This window comes from Gavia stellata, chromosome 17 (assembly GCF_030936135.1).
Source record: "Gavia stellata isolate bGavSte3 chromosome 17, bGavSte3.hap2, whole genome shotgun sequence".
In the NCBI taxonomy this organism is placed as follows: Eukaryota; Metazoa; Chordata; class Aves; order Gaviiformes; family Gaviidae; genus Gavia; species Gavia stellata.
Window position 1 is genome coordinate 14,225,700 of NC_082610.1, and position 21,478 is coordinate 14,247,177.

The 21,478-nt window shown below is 47.5% G+C and overlaps 1 protein-coding gene across 1 annotated transcript in view; it reads right to left on the reverse strand.

Annotated features, from left to right (window-relative positions):
• TUB (TUB bipartite transcription factor) overlaps nucleotides 1-8,873 on the reverse strand; it is a 152,684-nt gene extending 143,811 nt beyond the window's left edge. Inside the window, exon 1 of the mRNA XM_059825818.1 lies at nucleotides 8,818-8,873. Within this exon, the coding sequence (XP_059681801.1) occupies nucleotides 8,818-8,873 (56 nt within the window). The remainder of the gene's footprint in view (nucleotides 1-8,817) is intronic.
• Nucleotides 8,874-21,478: the final 12,605 nt, after the last annotated feature.

Sequence of the window (21,478 nt, forward strand, 5' to 3'; positions counted from 1 at the left end):
TACCACATATCTTGTCTCTCTAAGGACCCACAAATTGGTGCAGGAATTCGAACTGACACATTTACCTGAACAGCAAGTAATGGGATGTTTGACACGGTGTGGCAGTTTGTCAGAGTAACATGACCATAACATGACATAGCACCAGTAGGATAAAAGGAATCAAACACATGTTACAGCAAGTTTATAAAAACAAGGAATGAAGTTTTTTTTAAAGCAAAGTAACTTACCTGGCTCATCGTCCATGTAGTAGACTCCAAGAGACAAATTTCAATTTTAAAAAATACTTTTGAAATTTATTTTGAGCTAATTTGTTGTCATTTTGCACCTCAAAGACCTGCACTCCTGTGGGAGCATCTTTGTTTTCGTACCAACCATTGAAGTCTTCCCCTGTTCTTGACCTCGGCATTCAAGCATTTCAGATACATCCAAGTGTTGGCTAACATCCCTCTCTTTTACAAATACAGGTGCCTGCTGGCAGAACTCAGTCTGGTCACCTCAAAGCTTCATGGTATACTCATTTTTCAGAGACACAAAGAGACACAAAGAACACATTCAGAACGTTTTTCAGAGACACAAAGAACACAGAGACACAAAACTCAACAGGTATAAATGGAGATTATTTGCTGGCCTGGGGCACTTGGGGTTAGCTGGGGCACTGGGATGCTTTCCCATGTGAGCAACGAGCCCTCCTCCCCGTGGGCCATGGGCTCTGCTCACCAGGATGTCTCCAAGAGGGGCAGTGCCCCACACCTGCTGGAACTACTGCACTTGCCGCTAGCCAGGAACCCAAAGCCAAAGGTATCAGGTTTTCAGGGTGCTGGAAAGAAAAACCAGCTGCCAACCCTGTTTCAACCTTCTCTAGAAAGTGGTGGTTATGGATATACTGATGGTTATGGATATACTGAAACAAAGAGGTGCTTCTTAACTTGATGAACATGACCGTGTGAGGCTATGGTTTTAGCCCAGTGATATGACATTTGAAGTGGACTGGTGGGCCCTGCCTACTTGGGCATGGCAAAATAAAGATCAGCTTCAGCCTTTGCAAAGAACAGAATGAGCTGAATATTAATTTTTCCTCTTCTTGCAGAAACATCCCCTAAAATCAGTGATGAGCAAGCTTGCCCAGACCCCATCAACCTGCCACAGCCGCATGCGCTGCCGCTCGCCAGCCAGCTGCACATGCAGCACCCACCGCATGCCGTGTCGACAGCTGTGATTGCTCTTCTGTCCTGATTCATTTCTGAAGGGGGGAAACCCTCTCTGTTGGTTTTCAGCAGTGAACATTATTTCTCAGACTTCCATTAGTAGTGACGTTTACACAAATTGTATATTGGAGAGAGAAAATTTTTCTTTTCATGGTAATGCAGAACATGAGAGATGTGGTTGGTTTCTCTTTAAAATACAATCTAATTCTGAAAGCTGCAGTGAGAGCACAAAGAGTCTCTGATAGCCTCAGAGCTGCAATGTTCGATCATCCTTGCATGGTGCACATGTTCAGGCACAGAAGAGATTGTCAATTTTGTGCCCCAGCACTGAAGATAAGGCACTTAGCGTGTATTACAGACGTGGTAACAAAAGGCACTCACACAGAGCAAGCGGTAGGACCAAAGAAGGAGGAAAGAGAAAAGTGCTTATAAGAGATCCCAGAGCAGCATTTCTTATGGCATATGACACACCATTCCCTTCATGGCCATTTCTGCTGGTTTCCTATTGCCCCTTCTGCTCTGAAGAAATGCTCGATTTGTCTTTATGGTTCAAGAGAAACCCTGAATGCAGGTTTTAAGCATAAAGGTTTACAGACGCCTCAGAACTTTTATAGAGGTCTGCAAATGTACTGAAAAAAGATATGTATGTTTTGTTTGTATTTTTCTCTCCATCTTCTTCTAAAAGAAGTCTTGTCACAAGATTTGTTAATAGGAATTTGCTAATGAGTTCTCCGACCATGAAGAAACATGACTGTAAACACAATGCTGAGATAGTTTGCTACATTGCCCTTCACTCGTTGTATTTAGAGACTATACTGCTCAGCCCACATCTTTACAAAGAAAAACTTACATTTTTAATAGCATGCCTTTTAAAACTAGTTTAAACTTAAGAATTCCTGGGAGGCTGCCAAAAAAAAAAAAAAAGAATAGAGACAAAAATACCTTTCTGTCTTTATACTAGAATTATAGCTACACATGTAGGGGGTAACAGTAGCTGGCAACTGCTGGCAATCTACCCCAGAGCAGATGAAATGCACAGAAGCAGGTCTATATTGTGTGATAATACCTTTAATCACTGAAGTTCTCCACTTCTTTTTCACTGGTATTTGAGAGAAGTAATATCATTGGAACTGAGCCAAAACTACAAATAGCTGGAGCTAAATTTCAGTGAGATGTGAAGGAAGTCTAAAGTATGTGCAGTTGAGGAGGCAGCCACTAAACAAGGGAATTGTCTGTTCTAGGTTTGTTGATGTAGATTTCAAGGATCACAGTCTAATTCTCAATGGAGAGCGCAAAGTCTCGCGCTACCATCCCTGCAAGGGGGCCCACTGAAAACTTTGGATGCGCTATCAAGTTTTACACACCAGTGAGGTCTGTTGATTGCTATGGCCCGATTTGTGCACTTTTATATAAAAAGCAGAGAATGAAAAGACTGAGAGGACACAAGTGGCATCTTCCAAGCTGAGTTAACTCTCGTAAGTGATTGTCTCTTTTTTTCTGTAAACTCACCGAGCTGCTGGCGGTGATACTTACTGCTCCAGACACAATTCTTAAGTTCATTAGGACCGCAATGCTGTACATGAGCCAAGTAGGTTTAAAATATTTTCTCAGATACTTCTGTTTAAGAAGCTTTAAAATTTCTCCTTCAGTGAAGGGGGAGCAGAGGTTTCCTCTCTCACACCTCTCTCTCAGGCTGTCACAATGCACCACGCAGCCTCTGGAGAATTCACGTACCCTGAGGATGTGCCACCAACCAACATGAAATGTTCATCCTGAGCATGGGAGGATGCACATGAACGCACCTACAGATCATTCCTGCTGTTTTGACTCGAGGAAGGAAACATTGTTCCCAAACTCTAGGTTCTCCTATGTAATTGATATTATGATACTTTATTATGAAAGAAAAATAAAGAACAGATTTCCAGCAAACTAAATGTGCAACGTTGATACATAATTCCTCATAAGTTTATCTGTTATGTGAACGTTTTATTCTGGCTTCATGTGAAGGTTGGCTGGTTCTACCTGCTCCTTTTGTCCCGTAGGACAATTTCCACTTCCTGTCTGCCCAAGTGATTTGTCCAATGGCTACAGCTACAAAGGTATCTACTCCAGGGAACACCTGAGGACACAAGTTGGCAGAGGAGAGAAGGGGGTGGGGGCTAAGGGACTCCCTCCTCAACCTGCTACCTCAACGTGCTACCTCCCCTTAGGAGCAGACTTAGTAATCGCTATCAACGGGGGTTCCCGGCATCACATGCCCCCCGTCTCCTGACAGCAGAGCAGCACACAGGGCTTGAGATGGCTCTGCTGCCCACAGAGAGGAGCTGCTCTTCGGTGCAGTCAAAGCGCACTCGCCGCAGCACGCCCAGGGAGGTAACCAGTGTACATGCTTTGGTATTTCACAGCTGCTACTTCACAGAGGAGAAGGAAGAAGAAATTACAGTTTCCTAAGAAATCCCTTTTGGATGAAGTTTGGAGGACAACCCCTCTTTACTCATTGATGACAGCATGTCCCAGAAAAGGTCAAGGGAGAGGAGTTTAAAAAACTTCAAAAATGAGATCGAAGATTGAAACCCTCCAACACCGTGACCCAAATACACAGTCACAGCTTTTCAACACGGGATAAAAAAAGCAAAACAGAAATAGCAACTTCAAAAGGGAGCCACGAACAACACTGATATCCAGAACAGACCAAAGAGACAGATCAATAGAAAAAAGTTTTCAGCTGTCTCCAACAGTTGAAACATCCTGGGAGTAAGTTCCCCAAAATATACTTCCAAATACTTGTGGATAAAACCTACATTAATCACAATGTGGTAATTCACGAGCCCAGCATAGCTGCACTAAAGCCCTCCAGGAAAAAAAGTAGAAAATAAGTATGGAAATGAAGCAAACAGGATAGGGGAGAAAGACTGTGAACATATTGGTCTCAGGAAAAAACATGAGGAAGCAGGGAAGCTACTGTGGCTTTTATTGCCTCCACAGCTGGCATTTTGTTGTGGTTTGTTGGATTTAAAAAAAAAAAAAGAGCAACACTAATATCTTTGTTCATGCATAGGTATTCAGTTTGCCTGCAGGTTACCCATTCCTTCTGCTTGCAAAACTTTCTACTACTCCTGCAGAAAACCCTTCTGGACCAGCCATTCAGTTGTGACCCTCCTCATACGAGCTATGCACTGACACCTGAAAAACCTTGCAAAATCTTGCAGTCAACCACTGCCTTGAACAATTTCTCCAAACACATACCACAGATTCCCAGTCTGCAGTATTTGCCCGTATATTTGATTTCAAACTGGTTGCCTGTGTCCATGGGCTGACTGAATTCTGCACACTTTCCTAAACTGTGCCTTCCCAGAGCTTGGATTCAACTATGTCTACGGTATCAGAGCTCCCTCAAGCCTTCATGAGCACCATTTTGAACCTCAGTGGTCAAATTTGGGTGGTGTTGAGAGTTAATTGAGCTCAGCTCTCACCGAGCTTCCATTTCCACCAGCATATAATGGCAAGTGCTCTGTAAAACCTCCACTTGCCACCTCCATTTCCAGAGAGCTCCAGCATGAGGAGGATTCTGAATACCCCATCTTCTGCTGCTCATTTCACTCCTGACACTGGGTGTTTTCAGTAACTGCTCAGTTCACACAGTATTCAGGTTCTACCTGATCAGTGCTGGGTACCAGCAGCAACTGCCATGGCACAGAGCAGAGCCCCTTGAAAGTACAATTCCCTGCATACAGACCACAAACTCCTACAGGAATGCATTAAACCTAAATAAAATTCATCACAGGTTAACATGAAGAAAGTACTACGTGGCGGCTCTTACACCTGCATGGATGACATCTGAAATCAGTGAACTGGGATGGGTGGATGCTTCCCCAAGAGCTCAATAGGGAAATGCTCTGTCAGTCCCCATGTAGCATCCTCAAGAGTGAGGTGCTGCATGAACCCCAGACAAAGCTGGGGGGAAGCAGCAGGAATGCTGATGGGTGACAGTCCAGCTGCCGAAACCTGCGATGCCGCTGGAAACCAAGATCATGAAAAAGGGCAGGTTTAGCTCTGCTCTGGAAGACGCATCTCTGCACAACCGGGGGCCATAAGCATGGTAAGCAGGTAGCGCGTTGCTCAAGAGGAAGAGAAACCAAATAGAAATGAGTAGTAACTGCCCAGAAAACAGCGTATCACCAAGGGCAGAGGGTGAAAGAGTGGCATTAACTTACTTGAGGAATTAGCTGGCTGACTTCAGAAGTCCTGGGTGTTTCTAGGACCTTCAAAATATCCCCAGTTTTTGTTTAAATCGTTGCCTATCCCCGGCTTTCGACTGGCAACATTCAGAGTGATGAGGAAATTGTAACAGCACCAAAACGGGAGGAAGGCAAAGACATGCCTGAGATAAGGCTGGCCTTTTAGGAAGGCCAACGAGTCGGATGTGGAAATGCCACATGTGATCATTAAGAGCTTTTTCACATACAAACTGGTCTAGTTTGGAAAAAAAAGCAATAGGAGAGCAGCTGAGGTGAACTTCGTTGAACGGTCTCTTCTGATTGCATGGGGCTCCCTCACCTTGGGTTTTGCAGTCAGTGTTTGGACTTTCTCTTCCTTGCACAAACTACCTGCAGGAATGAGCAATGGTTTTCCTGTAGAGAAATCCTGTGCAGCAAGTCTAAGGGAAGACTACAATCACAGGGCCAAATGCTGAGATACACAACAAATACCAGATAAATGCCCACTAGAAAAATGCCTGTGTGCTGCACACAGGTGTTTTCGTCTGCAAGGCAGATGCTTGGCCATTTAGAAGGGACATAGCAACTCCTCTCTTTTCCATGGGTCTCTACCATCATGCATCTTGGGGAGTCCTCAAGCCAAAACCTCTGTTTAATTCCCTTCATCTGATTTAACTGACAATGACCATTTTTAAAAATAATAGATGCCATTGTATTTCTGAGAGGCAGCACCTGCTCCATTGGCCCTGTCCCTCTGTAACTGCAATGCTGATTCATGGAGGCCAACACCAAGAGGAGACACGTGCATCCAGAGGAGCAGTCATCGGCTTTTGCACAGCGCTTGGCTGCTCACAGTGCTGCCCCATGCGCCCATGCAGACAGGTATGTGCCTAAACCCCCTGCCTCCAGGGAAATAGAGGCGGGGGGGAACAAGCAAAAAAGCACAGTGACTTCTGCAGGTCACGCAGTAATGAGTAACAGGGCTAAGAATTGTAAATATTATCATTTTACTCAACAAAAAAAATCAGTGACACTCTCTTTGCTGCCAGCCGATGTTGGAGGAGCCCTGGCCCGAAGACTCTGCCACAGAGCAGCTACCCCAAGAGCAGCTGTGATGTTTTGTGGCCACTGGTGGAGGAATAACCCAAGCATTATCACTTGGTTTCACGGGACTCTTGTAAATGAGGTAAGCGTCATTAATCCTGCTTCATGAGCAGCAGCGTTTCTTGCCCAAGGTTACAAGTGTCCCTTGAGGAAGAAGCAAATTATGTTATTTAAGTTCACCAGCAAAGCTCCTACAACCCACTACATCTGAGCGCAGCTTCCATGAAATCTTGCAATAACTTCATGTTCCCGTCCAAGCCCCAACAGTCACGTAAGCGGTCACGGGAGGGTCTCAGCCAGGAGGGGCTTTGCGTGAGCCTGCAGGTCAGAAAGGCATCCCGCGCCCTGCCGGAGCAGAGCCCATGGGGCACAGCCCATGCCCTTGGGCTTCGGTGCGCACCACAAATGCTCAAAGATGCTCAAAATGAGCACCTCCCATTTCCTTCCCTCCCTGGCAGAAAGTTCCAAACCTTTTTTCTGTCGTTGCTCAGAGAGGCCAAAGATGGGGCAGTGAACGTGCTCCAAATGCAAATGACAGCCACCGGGGTTTTGGATACGAAAGAGTTAGCTCCTTCTCCTGTCATGGGCCTGGGCACAAGAGGGGTGTGGGAGGACAGGCTCAGTGTGTGAGAACAACTCTGCACCATTTTTCAGAAAGGGAAGACCATGAGTAAAAGCAGCGATTCACTCCTCAGCCTCCTGGCACAGAAAAATACATACAGTACACAGGCATCAGCTCACAGAGCTTGGATTTATTAGGAAAAATCTCAAAATCTGGAAACTGACCACCAAAAAAACCAGCCTGGGCACCGAAATACTGCATTTCTCCCCCCAGATGCAGTACAAAAGCCAAGCGGGGTAGACACACAAGTGCAGCACATCTCCTGGTTGCAAGGCCAATAAACAGTAATCAGCGACTTCTCTGTCACGGTGAGGAAGACTGAAAACTGCAGAAACAGACGTCAAGCAATACATGAGGTTAAAGGCATTAGCACTGGGAGAAAGCATCCAAGAGGCATTTTTGTGAAATTTCTGGATTGTTTACTGCAGGGTTAGGATATCAAAACTGCTGCAAACTTGGACTGCATGGGACAGACCTGAGCACTACAGGGTCTCAATGCTGCTGCTTCTGAGGACATGGCATCAGATGGAAAGCATCCTCTGGGTGGAAGAATATACGCATAAAAACATAGCTTGTTGCGTAACTCAGTTTTGCATATACACAAACATATACACATTTTTTTAAAGACGACACCGTTCCCATTGCCACTGCTGTATGCATCTGTACATGTTTTCTGCTGAGGCAGTATGAATGTACTGAAAATGAGTGAAACTCTCTAGCTGCACGTATAAACCATACAAACCCACACACCCAGGGAGCGTGGGCGACACTGAATACGTGTTTAAGCACTGAAAACCACTTCCAAAGGTTGTTTCTTCAGAATTTGTGGTGGCTTGCGGTAGCAATTCAATGAGATGCTAATACTGCTTAGCATCTGGCTCCATTTCAGGTGTAACATTTACACAGACAAAAAGTAAAAAAAAAAAAAAGGGTATGAAGTTTGTACCTTCTTTTTAATCCAGGCTCAAAGAACCTGTCAGTCACAACTGTGAATCACATAAAAGCAAAACTAATGCTACAATAATTTTCCATTCCCCGGAAGAGGAAAAACATGCATACATAGTTGCATCTTGATGTGAAACGCGGTGTGAATATTCCAGCTCTCTCAGTGAGACACCTAATTCATCTCCCTCAGCTCTGTGGTACCTGAGCTGTACACAACGTTCCTCACAGCTTTGCCTTGAAAATATCACTCTTTAGCCACATCCTGGCTCCCTGGCCCCTTCCTTTCCCAAGCTTTAGTTTGTATTTGTAGAAAATGTCTGGGTACGGGCTTTGAACAGTAGTTACTCGAGATCACCTTTCAGAAGTCTAAGCCACTGCTCAGGCAGTCACTGCATCTCGGCTGCTCCGAGGAGAGAGCCCAGGAAACCTTTGTGCTGTACCGCCCGGGCTGGGCGTCACCCCCAGTCCTGCCCCAGCAGGGTGAAGCTACCACCCTGCTTTCCAAACGCCTGCCAAACAGCAGCAAACGCTGCTGCTCGAGTCGCTGAGAAACCGGGGTGCCTCAACTGTATTTCAGACTGTAAAAGCAGCATCGGTAAAGGTTTATGCTTTCCTGAAGAGGGCTCTCCGTCTCAGTTTATATAAACAGCTTGCCAGTTTTACAATATCAGGAAGGAAAAAAGAAAAAAAAAACACCAACAAACCAACCCAAGATAGACGATACCTGTTGTAACTCCATCGACTGTAAGACATGGTCCTGTTGCTGCCGACACCATCCATCTCTGGCTCGGCTACGGCACTTCCAGCATCGCTTGGCTCCGCAGGCGCCGGCTGCTGGGCTTGGAAATCAAACACCTGCCTGAAGACGGGCCCACCGCAGGGATGCGGGCGGACGCCTCCGGCCTTGCACAGAGGGGCCAAAATTCACCACCGAGCAGTGGCTTCGCATGGAGCTCTGGATGCACGGAGCAAACCACTGCCCACGCCGGGGAGGGAGGGATGAAGGGAGGAGGAGGCTCGCAGGGTCCCTGCTGAGGGGACCAGCGGCAGGACGCTCTCAGCCACCCGGCAGACACAAAGACGCTCAGGTAATAAACTGGAGCAAGGGTGCTAAGCTGCTTAAGAGATATTCAGCGAAGCCGTGCACGGGAGCAGCAGCTTGCATGCCTCCTGCTCCAGCACACGCGCTTTATTTATTTATTTATTCTGGTTGCCACAGATACGGGTCCATCGCTCTGACATCAGCCATCTCCCACCCCGCCACGGGTCCCTGGGTCTCGCCAACGTGATCTTCCAGACAGAGAATGATAAGACCCCCTGCGCGCAGGGGCAGCGCTGGGAGCCGGCCGGGGTCAGGCAGCTCTGCAGGATCACCTCCCCACCAGGGACAGGGCCCCGCCACTCGTCCCGCTGCACCGCCCGCTGCAGCCCCTGCATGCGACAGGTCGGCGTGCAGACTTCTTCAGGGGGTCACTCGGAGTACAGCAAAAAAGCTTTGCATACCCCATTTCAGTCACCGGTTTTGCACAGTGCACAGCCCCAGTTTGCCCCAGAGCAGGGCGTCAGCGTGACATCCGTCCAGCCTGGACGTGATTCTTTCTCAGTGCAGGTCCTGGGCATAGGACCGAGAGCCAAGCCATGCTTCAGGGGTCCCACCTGCGTTTTCCCAGTGGGGACCAGCAATGTTCAGTGTCGGGGCCTGTGCCGAGGACCTGTGGGTCTCTTGCAGAGGCATTTCTCACCTCCGCCAGCTGCAGGCAACACAGGGTCTGCCCCACTCCCAGGTGCCCATGCCTGCCCACTGGTGAAAATCAGACCTTGCTTGCTCACTGAGTATTTTCTGATCAGTTCTGATAACCTCAATGCAAGGGGACTGTGTGACAGTAGTTCAAACTGAACCACTTTATACACACAAAAAAAATTTTAAAAATCTTTCTTCAAATTCACTTCTGTCCTTCCTTTAAAAAAAAAAAAGCTCAGCAGAACTTGCACAGCATCTCTGCATTTTCAAGCCACTTTATTAAAGGTCTGCCTTCAAACTGTGCAGTGGTTTCTTGCATCTCCTCTTAAAATACTCGCTTGCCATCAGCTTCCCAGTACCACACATTTGTGAAGTTTGCTTGCTGGGATGCACAGCTGTGCAATGACACGCACACAGAGACAGCTGGAGCGTGTCCCTCTGGATGGGGCACCCTTCATAGCTCCTACCAAAGAGTTTGGTTTGGGCAGCAGGTCTCAAAAGCAAGCCTTACTGACGATGCTCGGTGGACACTGCCAGGACGAGGAGGATGTCTGCAGGGTCAGGTGTAGGCAGGCAGAGGTTTGGCTCTCCAGAAGCAGGGCCAGAGCTGCCCAGACCTCACTGAGCACAGCTGTGCTCAGGACACTACATCCCACTCGTGGCCCCAGGGCACCGTGCTCTGCCCTTCGCTTCGCTCTTGATTTAAGGAGTTACAGCTTCCCAATGGCCCGTAACACCATGGGCAGAAGGGGCTGCTGAGAGGACCTGACTATACCTTGACTAAGAGAGGTGCTACCAGAAGCAGTGCCAGGTCAGCACAGTCAGCCCCCGGGGCGACCCGCGATGTCTATGTACACGCATGGGAGATGGGGGGACCGCTTTCAAACCGTTGCCAGACAGCCTCAGCTCTTCGGCCCATGTTAGCATCTCCTGGCCTCTTCCCTCACTCCAAGGCCAGCCAGGTGCCCAGCCCTGCTTTTAAGCCATAGGACGCACTCCCAGCTCCTAAGGGTAAGATCTCCCAGTAGAAATGACTAAAAATCCCAAACACACATAAATGATGACTGGAGGGGACTTGGGTTAATCAGTCCCAGTCCCTCACCTCACAAAGAAACGTATCTGATGAGTGGTATCAGGCTGAAGCTGCAGAGGCTGGTAGTGAAGAGCTCCTAGAAGCTCCTAGAGCTTCAGAAGGTAGATGAAGCTCCTACAGCTCCACCCAGCAGACAGCCAGAGACCTTCCTGTTTCTAGCTCAAAGGTATTCATGGACATCCGATATCCACTTGGTCTTTCACTATTCAGTTCCTTTAGTTCCAGTTAAATCCTCTTTCTCTTGAATACCTGCCATCAATCTTTTCATTTCCAGTCTTTATTTTGGGAGGGTGAGTGGGCCAAACCCTTAATCCCTTCATGTCAGGATAGGCAAAAGCAGCCTAGGAGGTTTTTTCATGTACCAGTTTTAATGCAAATCAAACCTTCTCTGAATATGGGTGATATTTGGCCACACTTCTTTCAAACAGGGAAAACATCATCCAGGTTTCCTCAAAATGGCAATTAAGTTGCCAAGCCTCGTTCCTCATAACTGCATATATCCCATGAGTTTATCATCCTGACTCCTGTTACAGACACTGTTGTTGCTGTTACATATAGACAGCGCATTCCCATTTATCTCATTTATAACCTGCATTGCGTGACCTGGATGAAACGAACAGTCTGGAAGGCAGAGTTAGTCACAGCACGTCTCCTCCACCTACCTGCATCTGCTCACTGCTGTGCTTATGCTAAGAAAATTGTAAATGGGCAAACTGAAACCTGACCATTTACTTGGCTGTTGGATTACTCAGGCCAATGTTTTCCACACAGGAGCAGCTGAAAATCGCCCTGACAAGCCCCTGCATCCCAGGGAAGCCACCATCAGAAACAAACGCTTCAAGGCACATCAAGAAGAGCAAGGAGCACAAGTTAGCTGCCAGAGCATGGACCCTTCTCTTCATGCGCCTCACCCAAGCATAGCTCACCGGCACCTTGGGCTCCTTCTCACTCATCTTGGACCAGAGCATTGAGCAGGAGAACGTCAACTGCAGCGGCTCATGCCAAGACAGTGGGAAATGCAGCTGTACACCCAGAGCTGTCTTGTCCCAGTGGCCTCGTTTCTTTATACTGTTGTTGGAAATGAAAACTGTCCTGGCACGCTGAGGCAGGTGGGTTGCAAAGATTTCGGTTGACGCTGCCAAACCTCACGGCAAATACAGCTTCTCCACATGGGTAACACACCAAAAACCAAAACCCACATCCAAGCTCCGTATACAAGCAAGAGTATCGTTCTGGCAGACCAGTGCTTTGAGAACTTGCCCGTGCCAGCTTCGGGAGACCCCTCCACACACATCCTCAGACAAGAGGTGCTTGAGAGTAAAAACAAGTGCAATCTCCACTGCTCAGCTGCAGGTGAACAACGGTTTGAGGCTCCTCAGAAAAACACTCTGGGTGGCAGATTTAGCCTCCTAGGACACAAGTGCGTCCCTGCTTCCTGCACGTGGATGGCAAGCTCCCTGAATGCAAAAACCTCCCAACTCTCACTCTCAGGAGTTTCTCAACTCCTGTGTCACTAATACAAAACAAACGCTAATGACTCTGACAGTGAAGTCTCTGCCTGCAATTAATTGTGAGTATCTACAGCTCCTGCTGGGCTGTGGCTTTCCTCTGCAAGTCTCCCGGCTCCACTTCTGCCATCTGACCCCACAACTTGCATTGCTGATGATATTACTTCAAACTTGAAAGTTTCAAAAAAGCTTTGATGGGGAAGCTGGGGCCCTCATAAGCTGGTGCAAGGTGAAGAGACACAAATCAGATCCACGCTGGAATTCAGTCAGAAAGAGAAATGTTTTTCTTGCCATTTGCTCTGCTCTGCTACCAGTGCCGCAAGGCATGTGTCACCATCTGTTTGTGCATGGGCACATCTACACACATCCGAAATGAGTCACGTCTGCTCCCTGCTTCAAGAGATTCCCCCTGCACACTGCAGATGCGGGGGCACCTCAAAGCAGGCGTGTTCAATCCAGGGACGGCCCATGGGGGGTAGGCTTCTGGATTACAGCATCTTAATGCTGGAGCAGTAATAGAATTCCAGTTCTTCATTACGAGCGTTGGAGAGCCACACCACAGAGCGACCATCCTAGTGCCAGCTGGGGGAAAGGTTGGAACTGAGCACGGAGAAAACAGAAAACCTTCCTTTTTTCAGGTTTCTAGTGTATGGGAAATGACCTTACCACCCAAATAAACATGATCTGGAATATTGGCTTGAGCTGTTGAAATATCACGAAAATTAAACGGCAGCAGTGTTGGAGCAAACAGACTGTTCCTGCATTTTCATGCCGCACATACCATGCTGCAAACAAGTGACGAAGTAGCTGCTGAGTCACTGGATGGTGCCTAACGTTTTTAACAGTGGCAAGTCAAAAAACCCAACATAGAACATCTCCAGGTTAGGTATTCTTGAAAAAATATGAGGTTTAAGTGTACATTTTGGGCATCCCCAGACAGAAGTTTTTCCAGCAAAACGTCGTGTTCATAACCAACCATCACCCGGTGCCTGCGGCCGCAGAAGCAGCCCCTTCGTTACAGCCCAGCCCGAGCCCGGAGCTGAGCTCTGGAGACAGACAGACATGTGTCTGTGTCTGTCCAGCCAGAAAGGCACTGGCCAGAGCCGACTACAGCATTTGCCTTCCTGCTCCAGAAACCCAGCACCAGCGCGGGCACGCTCAGCGAATGATTGCCAGGCTCTCCCTTCGTACCAGACAGTGCTGGAAGCTGCAGCTGTCAGGTTGTTTTTTAGCCACGGCCATGAAAAAGTTCCTCAATGAGATTACGAGCCCTTCAGCACTGCTGATCAGCGCTTATGCAAGCGAGGATTTCTGCAAGCCCTCAGGGCTGCTGCCTGGAGGGCACGATGCTCCTCGGTCTGCAGGCAGTGCCCTGTGCCGGGACCTGCTGCCAGCGGGGCACTAACTGCCCCTTCCCTGCTGTTCGACAAAAATATCTCCTCCTCCTCCTCCTCCTGGGGGGCTGCCCGCGTTCCAGCCGGTGGCCAGGCAATCTTCAGGTGATGAGGAGATGAGGAGAGGAGAGAGTGAGGACAGAGGACTCCAAGCCACAGGCAGACCTGGCCTCCTAACCAATGTGAACAGGGGCTTTTTCCAGAAAATCATCGTAGCATGCTTTGAGACACCCACTGCCTCCGGCACGCTGCCGGGGGAGAGAGCCAGGGTGACATTTATGAGATACCAGCAGGAGACTATTGCAACCCAGCGTGCGTGTCAGCTCCAGAGAGACTCAGGCTGACTTGAGCAAAACATGTACCTTCTCCTTCAATAACCAGACAGATTTTAGGATGGCAACAGGAAAACCTCAAGAAAAAACACTTACAAACCCTTTGACACCTGGGCAAACACCCTCGCATCCCCCTGCAGAATAAATACCTGGGCCGCACTAAGAAAGAGACTTGTGCTCATGCCTAAGCCCAAACACAGCGATGCCCAGGGTTTAAGCACACCCCTGCGGGAGGTCCATAAAGCAAGTCAGCAGAGCCTCAAAGCTACTCATACCCTCTCCTGACAGACTTTGGAATGAAGAGCCTCAATCATTCATCGGCACCACTTGCTGGTCCTGCAGCTGAAGGTACTTGGCCAGTAGCAATGCGAGACGCTACACGTGTCCGTGGGTGCGGGAACAGCTCCGCAGAGCCTGCCCCCTCACGCGGGGCTTTGCTGCCTTAAAAGAAGCATGAGGTGCCTGTGAAAAAACACTACATAATTTTCAGGGGGGGAAAAAAAAAAAAAAGACAAGACAGGCTGCAAGGTACATTATGTCCTACCACAGCAGAAAAAAACAGCATAAAAGCATCTGTGCTGCTAGAGAGCGGCTAGCCGTAATGAGGAGAAAGGCATACCGCTGGGACGGGCAGGGAGGCTCCAGGCCACCTAACAACTGTGCTGGGGACGAATAAGCCCGTGCCTTGAATAATGTAATGTTTTATGCTGGGGAACTAGGGAAGGAGGAATGCTGCTGTTTGTTTTTCCACATGCCCTCATATTACCCTGACAAAGTAAAGTTCATGAAAGCTGGGCTTAACAATTTTGGCTGAAAAGAGGGTATTTACATCCTTAAGAGCATCTGGCATATTTCTGTATTTCATCTTCCTTTCAAAGGATAATGCAGCTTCCAAAAGTTCCCTCCAAGAGTCATTACAATTTTACTCTGCTCCCGATATAATAAACAACTTCATCCGTCAGTCTCCAAGCACTTTGCAAAGAAGCCAGCATCGCTGTTTACATCTTGCCGAAAGGAAACTGAAGCAGCACAGCTTTCCCAACAGCGACCAAGAAACCACGGCAGACACCCACACTGCCTGCCCTCTCCCCAGTCCCGCTCCAGCACCCCGTGCATTGCAACACCCCCGAGTCCTCCCCGTGCGCAGGAATACACCGACCCTCTGATAATCTCTTACCTGGAAGTGTTTAGAAACACATCATCCTTCCCGGCAGCCACGCAATCCATGCTTCTTTCAAAGTCCCTCTCTTTACAAATACAAGGAACCGCTGCTGCGCTCACGAGAGCTTGACTTCTTTTTCCTTTTGAGCGACTAGAAAATACTATATTTACGATATATACTACATATTTTCTATAGAGTAAATATAGCATACACTATAATTACTAAACCAGAGAAAGTCCATAGTAGCATGGGTGCTGATCTGTATTTTTTAGCAGACTCTGCTTCCTCACGGATGATATTACTGAAAGGACTGCATGCTGGTTTCATCCATTTGTACAGTCCTAATTGCTAAGGCAATCTCATTAGCTCTTTTCCTCCCCTACTCGTCTCTGTAATATTTGCTAATTTCCCACATGTACAGAAATTCTTGTACTTCGAACTCGAGATTGTGCTGATGGATGGTTATAGCGGCCTTCAGTGAAGCATTGCTCCGTTAATACGAGGAAAAAAATGAAACATGAAAATTGTTTTGACCATTCAGAACTTTCCTTGGGTTAAAGAAGGTAAAAATCCGCTCTGTACACTGATGCTACGTTTAACCATGTCCCCCTCCTTTGGGGCACTTGCGGCTCCCCGATGTTTACCTTGGGCCGCAGCAGCTCGCATCAGCCCCGAAGAGCCAGCTCACAGCTCCGCTCTTTGGGAAAAAGCACAGAAAATTTGACAGGGTGCGCCTACCCAGCCTGGGGCTTGCTGCATACAGGCTTTGCATTTCAGACAGTTTTGTTTCTATCAGTTAAGGGGCCCCCTTGGCGTAGGTTGTACCTGGGCACACGATTTGAGAAGGCAGTGCTCTGCTCATGGAGGTCCTGTCGTTCACATAGACCAGCTAACAACAGAGATATAAAAACTAAAAAAAAAGCGGACAGGAGAGAGCAAAACAAATGGTGTAAGAGAGGGCCCAGGAGAGGCAGAGAGGAAAGATGCATAACCGCAGCATGCAGCAACACGGAAAGAAGCCGGGTGAATAATGGAGGACCCCAAAACACCACTCAGGTCCAGTAGCTGTATCAGACACTTCAGCTCCAGAGACAGGTGGTGAAGAAATCATTCCTGACTTTTAGAGGACTAAAAGAGGGGTTGAAGTTATCTTTGTTCTTCACTAAAAAAAAAAAGAGGGGAGAAAAAAAAAGAAAAATAGAAAATAAAAATTAGCTCGATTCCAGTCCCCATCTGCTGGGGAATTTTTATATTGCATTCATCCCTCTGGACTGGCATCCTCATATCTGTGAAAGAGGTTCCTAGCTTTACCAAAGGTTCAACAAAAACATGGTAGCTTTTTAAAACACATATTTCTAAGAAGCCTAGGTAAAACAGTTACTGTGCCTACAGTAATCCACATCATCTGCAAGGAACAGAAGCAAAAATCCAAGCATCAGACAAGATTAATGACTTCATTGCAGCTAGGTTGAAGCACATAGCCCTGATACGTGCGCACACAGCAGCTGAATGTATTTATAACGTGGCACAGGCAGAGGGGTGGTGCTCTCAGCTGACCCCTGCCCAGCGCAGCGCCCGCGCTGCCCCCCGCTCCCGCCCTCAAGCCCCTGCGCTCCCCCAGCAAGCTCACAGCCAGCGCTTGCCTTGCGCACACCGCCTTCCAGAAAAGTTAAACCAGGTAACGTCCTCGCTGCTAGAGCCGAGCTCCAGCTGGGGAGGCAAACGAGCACAGAGGATGTCCCATAGCAATAGTGAGGTCAAGACCGACGGAGGGTTTCTGGCAGGGGGAGGGTGCCGGCTCCCAGCACTGCCTGCCCCCACCCTGCGAGACACCGGCAGCTCGGAGCACCCTTCCACCCTCGTGCTCCCGCAGGAGTGACGGCATCGGCCCCGTTACAGAACCAGTTCTTATAGCCAAAACGTGCTTTAAATGCCCTCCCTGCACTACACGTGTCCTTCCCCTTGCTGTTCATCCACGGTTCCTATCAGCTTTAGCATTCAGAAGCAAACGGTTAATGCTTCCTTTGGTTGCGTCCTCAAACGTAACTACTGACGCTCCTGCAGATTTCTGGAATTACTACAGACAGCAGATAAATGAGATAGCCAGGCAGCCCTGTCCTTAGAGCCGTGCAGCAATGAGGACTGTCACTGACTGGCTTCTAATACAGGAAATTTTAAGCAACCGTAATCTTGCTAGAGAAGAAACTCAGCACCAGGAGCATTAAAGCAGGGCTCCCCCTCGGGTTTCTTGAGTCTGAATCTGAAAAAAGAAATAGCAAATTAGCCAATTTACCCTTTTAAAAATTAATTTTTAAAGCTTATAAAATAAGTTAATGTTGTTTAAGTGTCATGGGAAACCAGGATTACTTCAAGAAGGTAACCAAACAACAGAACCTGAAGTACATAAAAATATCAAAACGTTAATTTGAGATTTCACACTGAAATCCAAGAGAGACACGTGCCCACATACCCACATGCTTTGGGCTGCCCCCTCTGGTGGGAAAGCGGGAGCTTTGTCACCTCAGTGCAGTGACAGAAGCCAAAAATGAGGTGGCCACCACACCTCAAACAAATGCCACCTCTGGGAGAGCTGAAAAAAAGCACCACCAAAGCCCCACGCAGCTGCCGGCCCGACAGTATCTCGGGGGGGTTGTACAAAACAATGACAGATTTCATGCTGGAAAACACATACGCCCCAGTTACACTTTCTAGCTTTTTAATGTCATTCTGACATGAATAATATAATTTCCAGATATGAAGAAAAGCCACTTGATCCTGCTCTGGCTGAGAAGAGCTTTGAATTGCAAAATCCTTCACCAGACCATAAAACTATAGCAGAGATTGGCTCTTGCGCAGGGTGTTGATTTCAGAGGACCCATATCTGGGTATTAAGTAGCAGAAACTTTTGTCCTTTGTCTCTCGCCATGCACCACTGTGAAGGTCCTGGCTCTGCCTTCCCTGCAGCACAGGAAGGCTGCTGCTTCCCTCTCCCCGCCACAAGCCGTCCCTCTTCCAGGCTGCACAAACCCACCTCCCTCAACCTCTCCTCACAGGACAAGTGCTCCAGCCCCCAGACCTCCTTACTTACCCTCCTTTGGGCTTGCTCAACATGATCAACTTCTTTCTTGTACCAGGGGGCTCAAAACTGGGTGCGGTTTTCTATATGGGGTCTCACAAGTGCAGAGGAAGGAAGGATGTTTGTTAATCACTTCCCTTGATCTAATGGCCACGCTCCTGTCAAGACAGTGCAGGATCCTGTTGGCTGCCTTAGCTGCCAGGGCACGCTGCTGGCTCATGTCCAGCTCACTGTCCACCAAGACCCCAGGTCCTGTTTGGCCCGACGGGCCCCAGCCTGTCTTGTTTCAGGGGCGTCTTTCTTCCCAGGTGCAGGGCTTTGCCTTTGTCCTTGTAAAATTCCATAAGGCTCCTGTTGACCATTCTTCCAGGCTATTAATTAGTAAATAGTCTGGAGGAGTAAGTCAGATTCAGTCCTAGTAATAAGAAGAACTTAAATAGTAGTTGCTAAGAGATGGCTCTGATGCTTCAAGTGGGAAACAGGTGTGTAATCTCTATTTGCACATCCAGAGCCCTCTAAAGACATCAGAAATAACACCACTGGGAAGAAGCCATCACACAGCAGCTCCTGGCAGCAACAATGGAGCCCAAACCCTAGACGGTCTTCCCAGACACCTTACAAAACCAACAAAGCATGGTATTAGACTGGCAGGTGTTGACAGCATCATGAAGTTGGCTATTGTAATGAGGATTTGAATGATGTCAAGCTGGTTGTTCATGAGAAAGATAAACAGGAGAGGTCTCACTGCCTTTTAATTACAAAAAAAAGATCAAGAAGTTAAGACGACTAGTTCATAGGCAACTGGAAGAGGTGTGAGCAACGTCAGTGTGCAACTTGCACATTAGGAATCCCCAAGACAAGGAGTACCAAAACATTCAGAGTTCACGAGGTGTTCTCCCCCCTATTTCCCAGAAATACAACTGGCTGAATGGATATTTTAAAAGCCGGATTAGGGAGAAACAGAAGGTTACAGCCAGCACGCAGTACTTTACAAAACCTTGAAGAGGTAGCCCTCAGCTTGACTGAAAGTCAGCCTCTCAAATGAGAGGGATGGCTGTGTAAGCAGAAGTATCAGCTCACATTGCCAGTTTGGTACTTTGTACTTGCATTAAAGCACTAGAGCTGGTTTTTATTATTTACAAAATAATCAAGACACAGAACAGCTTAGTCTCACGAGGAAAGGGATAGGACAGAACGCCTTTTACGGTGAGACAAAAGGCCACGGGTTCAGGAATATGACATTCTTCCAAGAGGCAATGAAGGACGGGCAGATTTTACAGTTTGCAGGAGAAATACTAGAGCACACACGAACTTTTACTGTTTAAAAGTCAGAGCAGGTGTTGCCTGAAAGTTGCAGTAGGAAGGAGAGAAGCGTTAGAACTTTGTTTCACTTTCAAAGGTCAGCACCACCTTCAAGAGATTTTCCCGCTCCTCCGGGAAATGCCAGGACCGGTGCCTCGACAAGAGGGGCCACACTTGCCTCATGCTAACAGTAATCCTCATCTAGATGTATTATTCAGCTGAGCACAAAGTGTTTACACATAACTTTCTGACTGCAAACTGTACATGTTACTAATGATATACAAATATCACTTGTTTTGTCTCCTGTATTTGTACTATATTTTAATTAACATGTATTTAACGTTTTAGATCGCAAGCATCCTTCCTGCTTTTCACACGAATTTCTTCAGAACCACTATTTATAAAGCACTGTGTTTTCCCTAGCTGCTGACCATCCGGCTTTTACAGAGTTCACAGAGCAAAATACTCTGAAATAGCACTGACACATGGCCCCGTTTAATTATAGCTCAACGGCTTTGTTATGGTTCTTGTAGTTCATTCCTACCCTGCTTTCAAAAGTAAGAACTGTAACTCTGTGCAAGGGTCTTGGTGGAAGCAGCAGTGACACACACGTGCCTGCCTACCGGCAGCGGCATCTTGTGCTTGCCGGTAACACAGGTCCCTGCGCGTTCCGCCTTGACGGCAGCAGTTCTGCAGACCCGCCCGAGGGCCAGAGCAACCCGGCGGCAGCACCCCCCACCCTTCTTCTGGGGGCTTCTGCGCACCCCACCCTGCCGGAGCAGCTCCGGGAGAGCACAGTGGGCGAGCACCCGGGGGCTGCTACAGCTTCCCTTGAACTTGCCAAGCCCGTGGCCAGCAGTTTTCTTCAGCCGTTTTCCCCTCCTTATGCCTTCACTTCACTGCGCACACCTCTTACCGCCGCTTTCTCTTCCCCACCTTTCACCCCTTGCTTACAGGTGGATTCCCTACGTGAGTCCACTGCTTTATAAATAAATAAGCACAACAAAAAGATAATCCGCCCTTTACTCCAAGCAGATCCTTCTTCTTTAAGTGCTTGTCTCACCTATGCAGATTACAGCTCTTTACAGTGAGGACAAACTTGCCTGATGTTTGTATGGTGGACTGGATATATGGTCCCAGACAGGTCTCAAAACACTACTTTATGGAAGACTTTTTAAAGCACATAAGCTATTCATATCACCAGAGCAAGTTCTTCTTTTACATTCATCATAAGAAACGTGAGATGCATTTGGAGGAGTATTTGTACTGTACTATCGTTCTTCAGTAGTCCGGTTCAAGTGAAATTAAAACTGTCTCTAGTATGTGTTAATTCATGCCTAGGACTAAGAGACGAGGAACTAAGAGGTTTTATCATTGCCTCCACTTGAGTTTTTGGTGCCCATACTTTGCTATGGTAACTTCTCCCTCTCTAAAATACTTTCATATCAGAAGCGTTTTTTAAAAATGTAGTAATTTATAAAGTGCTCATGTCGCTACAAATTAATGAGTACCAAATACTCTGTGTATCTCACCACAGTTGACAGGATCTAGTTTAAAAAGTAGCTGAACAGACTACTATTTGCTTTCCAGCAGCACAATGATGCATTTAGTTCTACATACTCCTTGCTGGCTGGCTGAAGAACATTATAATTATGTTACATCCATTAATCCAATTTAGCTTTTGTGTTAGACAGCAACTGCCCTTTATATTTAATCCACAAAAATCTCTCAAACTCTCCAAAACAACCGTGGTCCTAAAGTCTAGTAACACACCTAC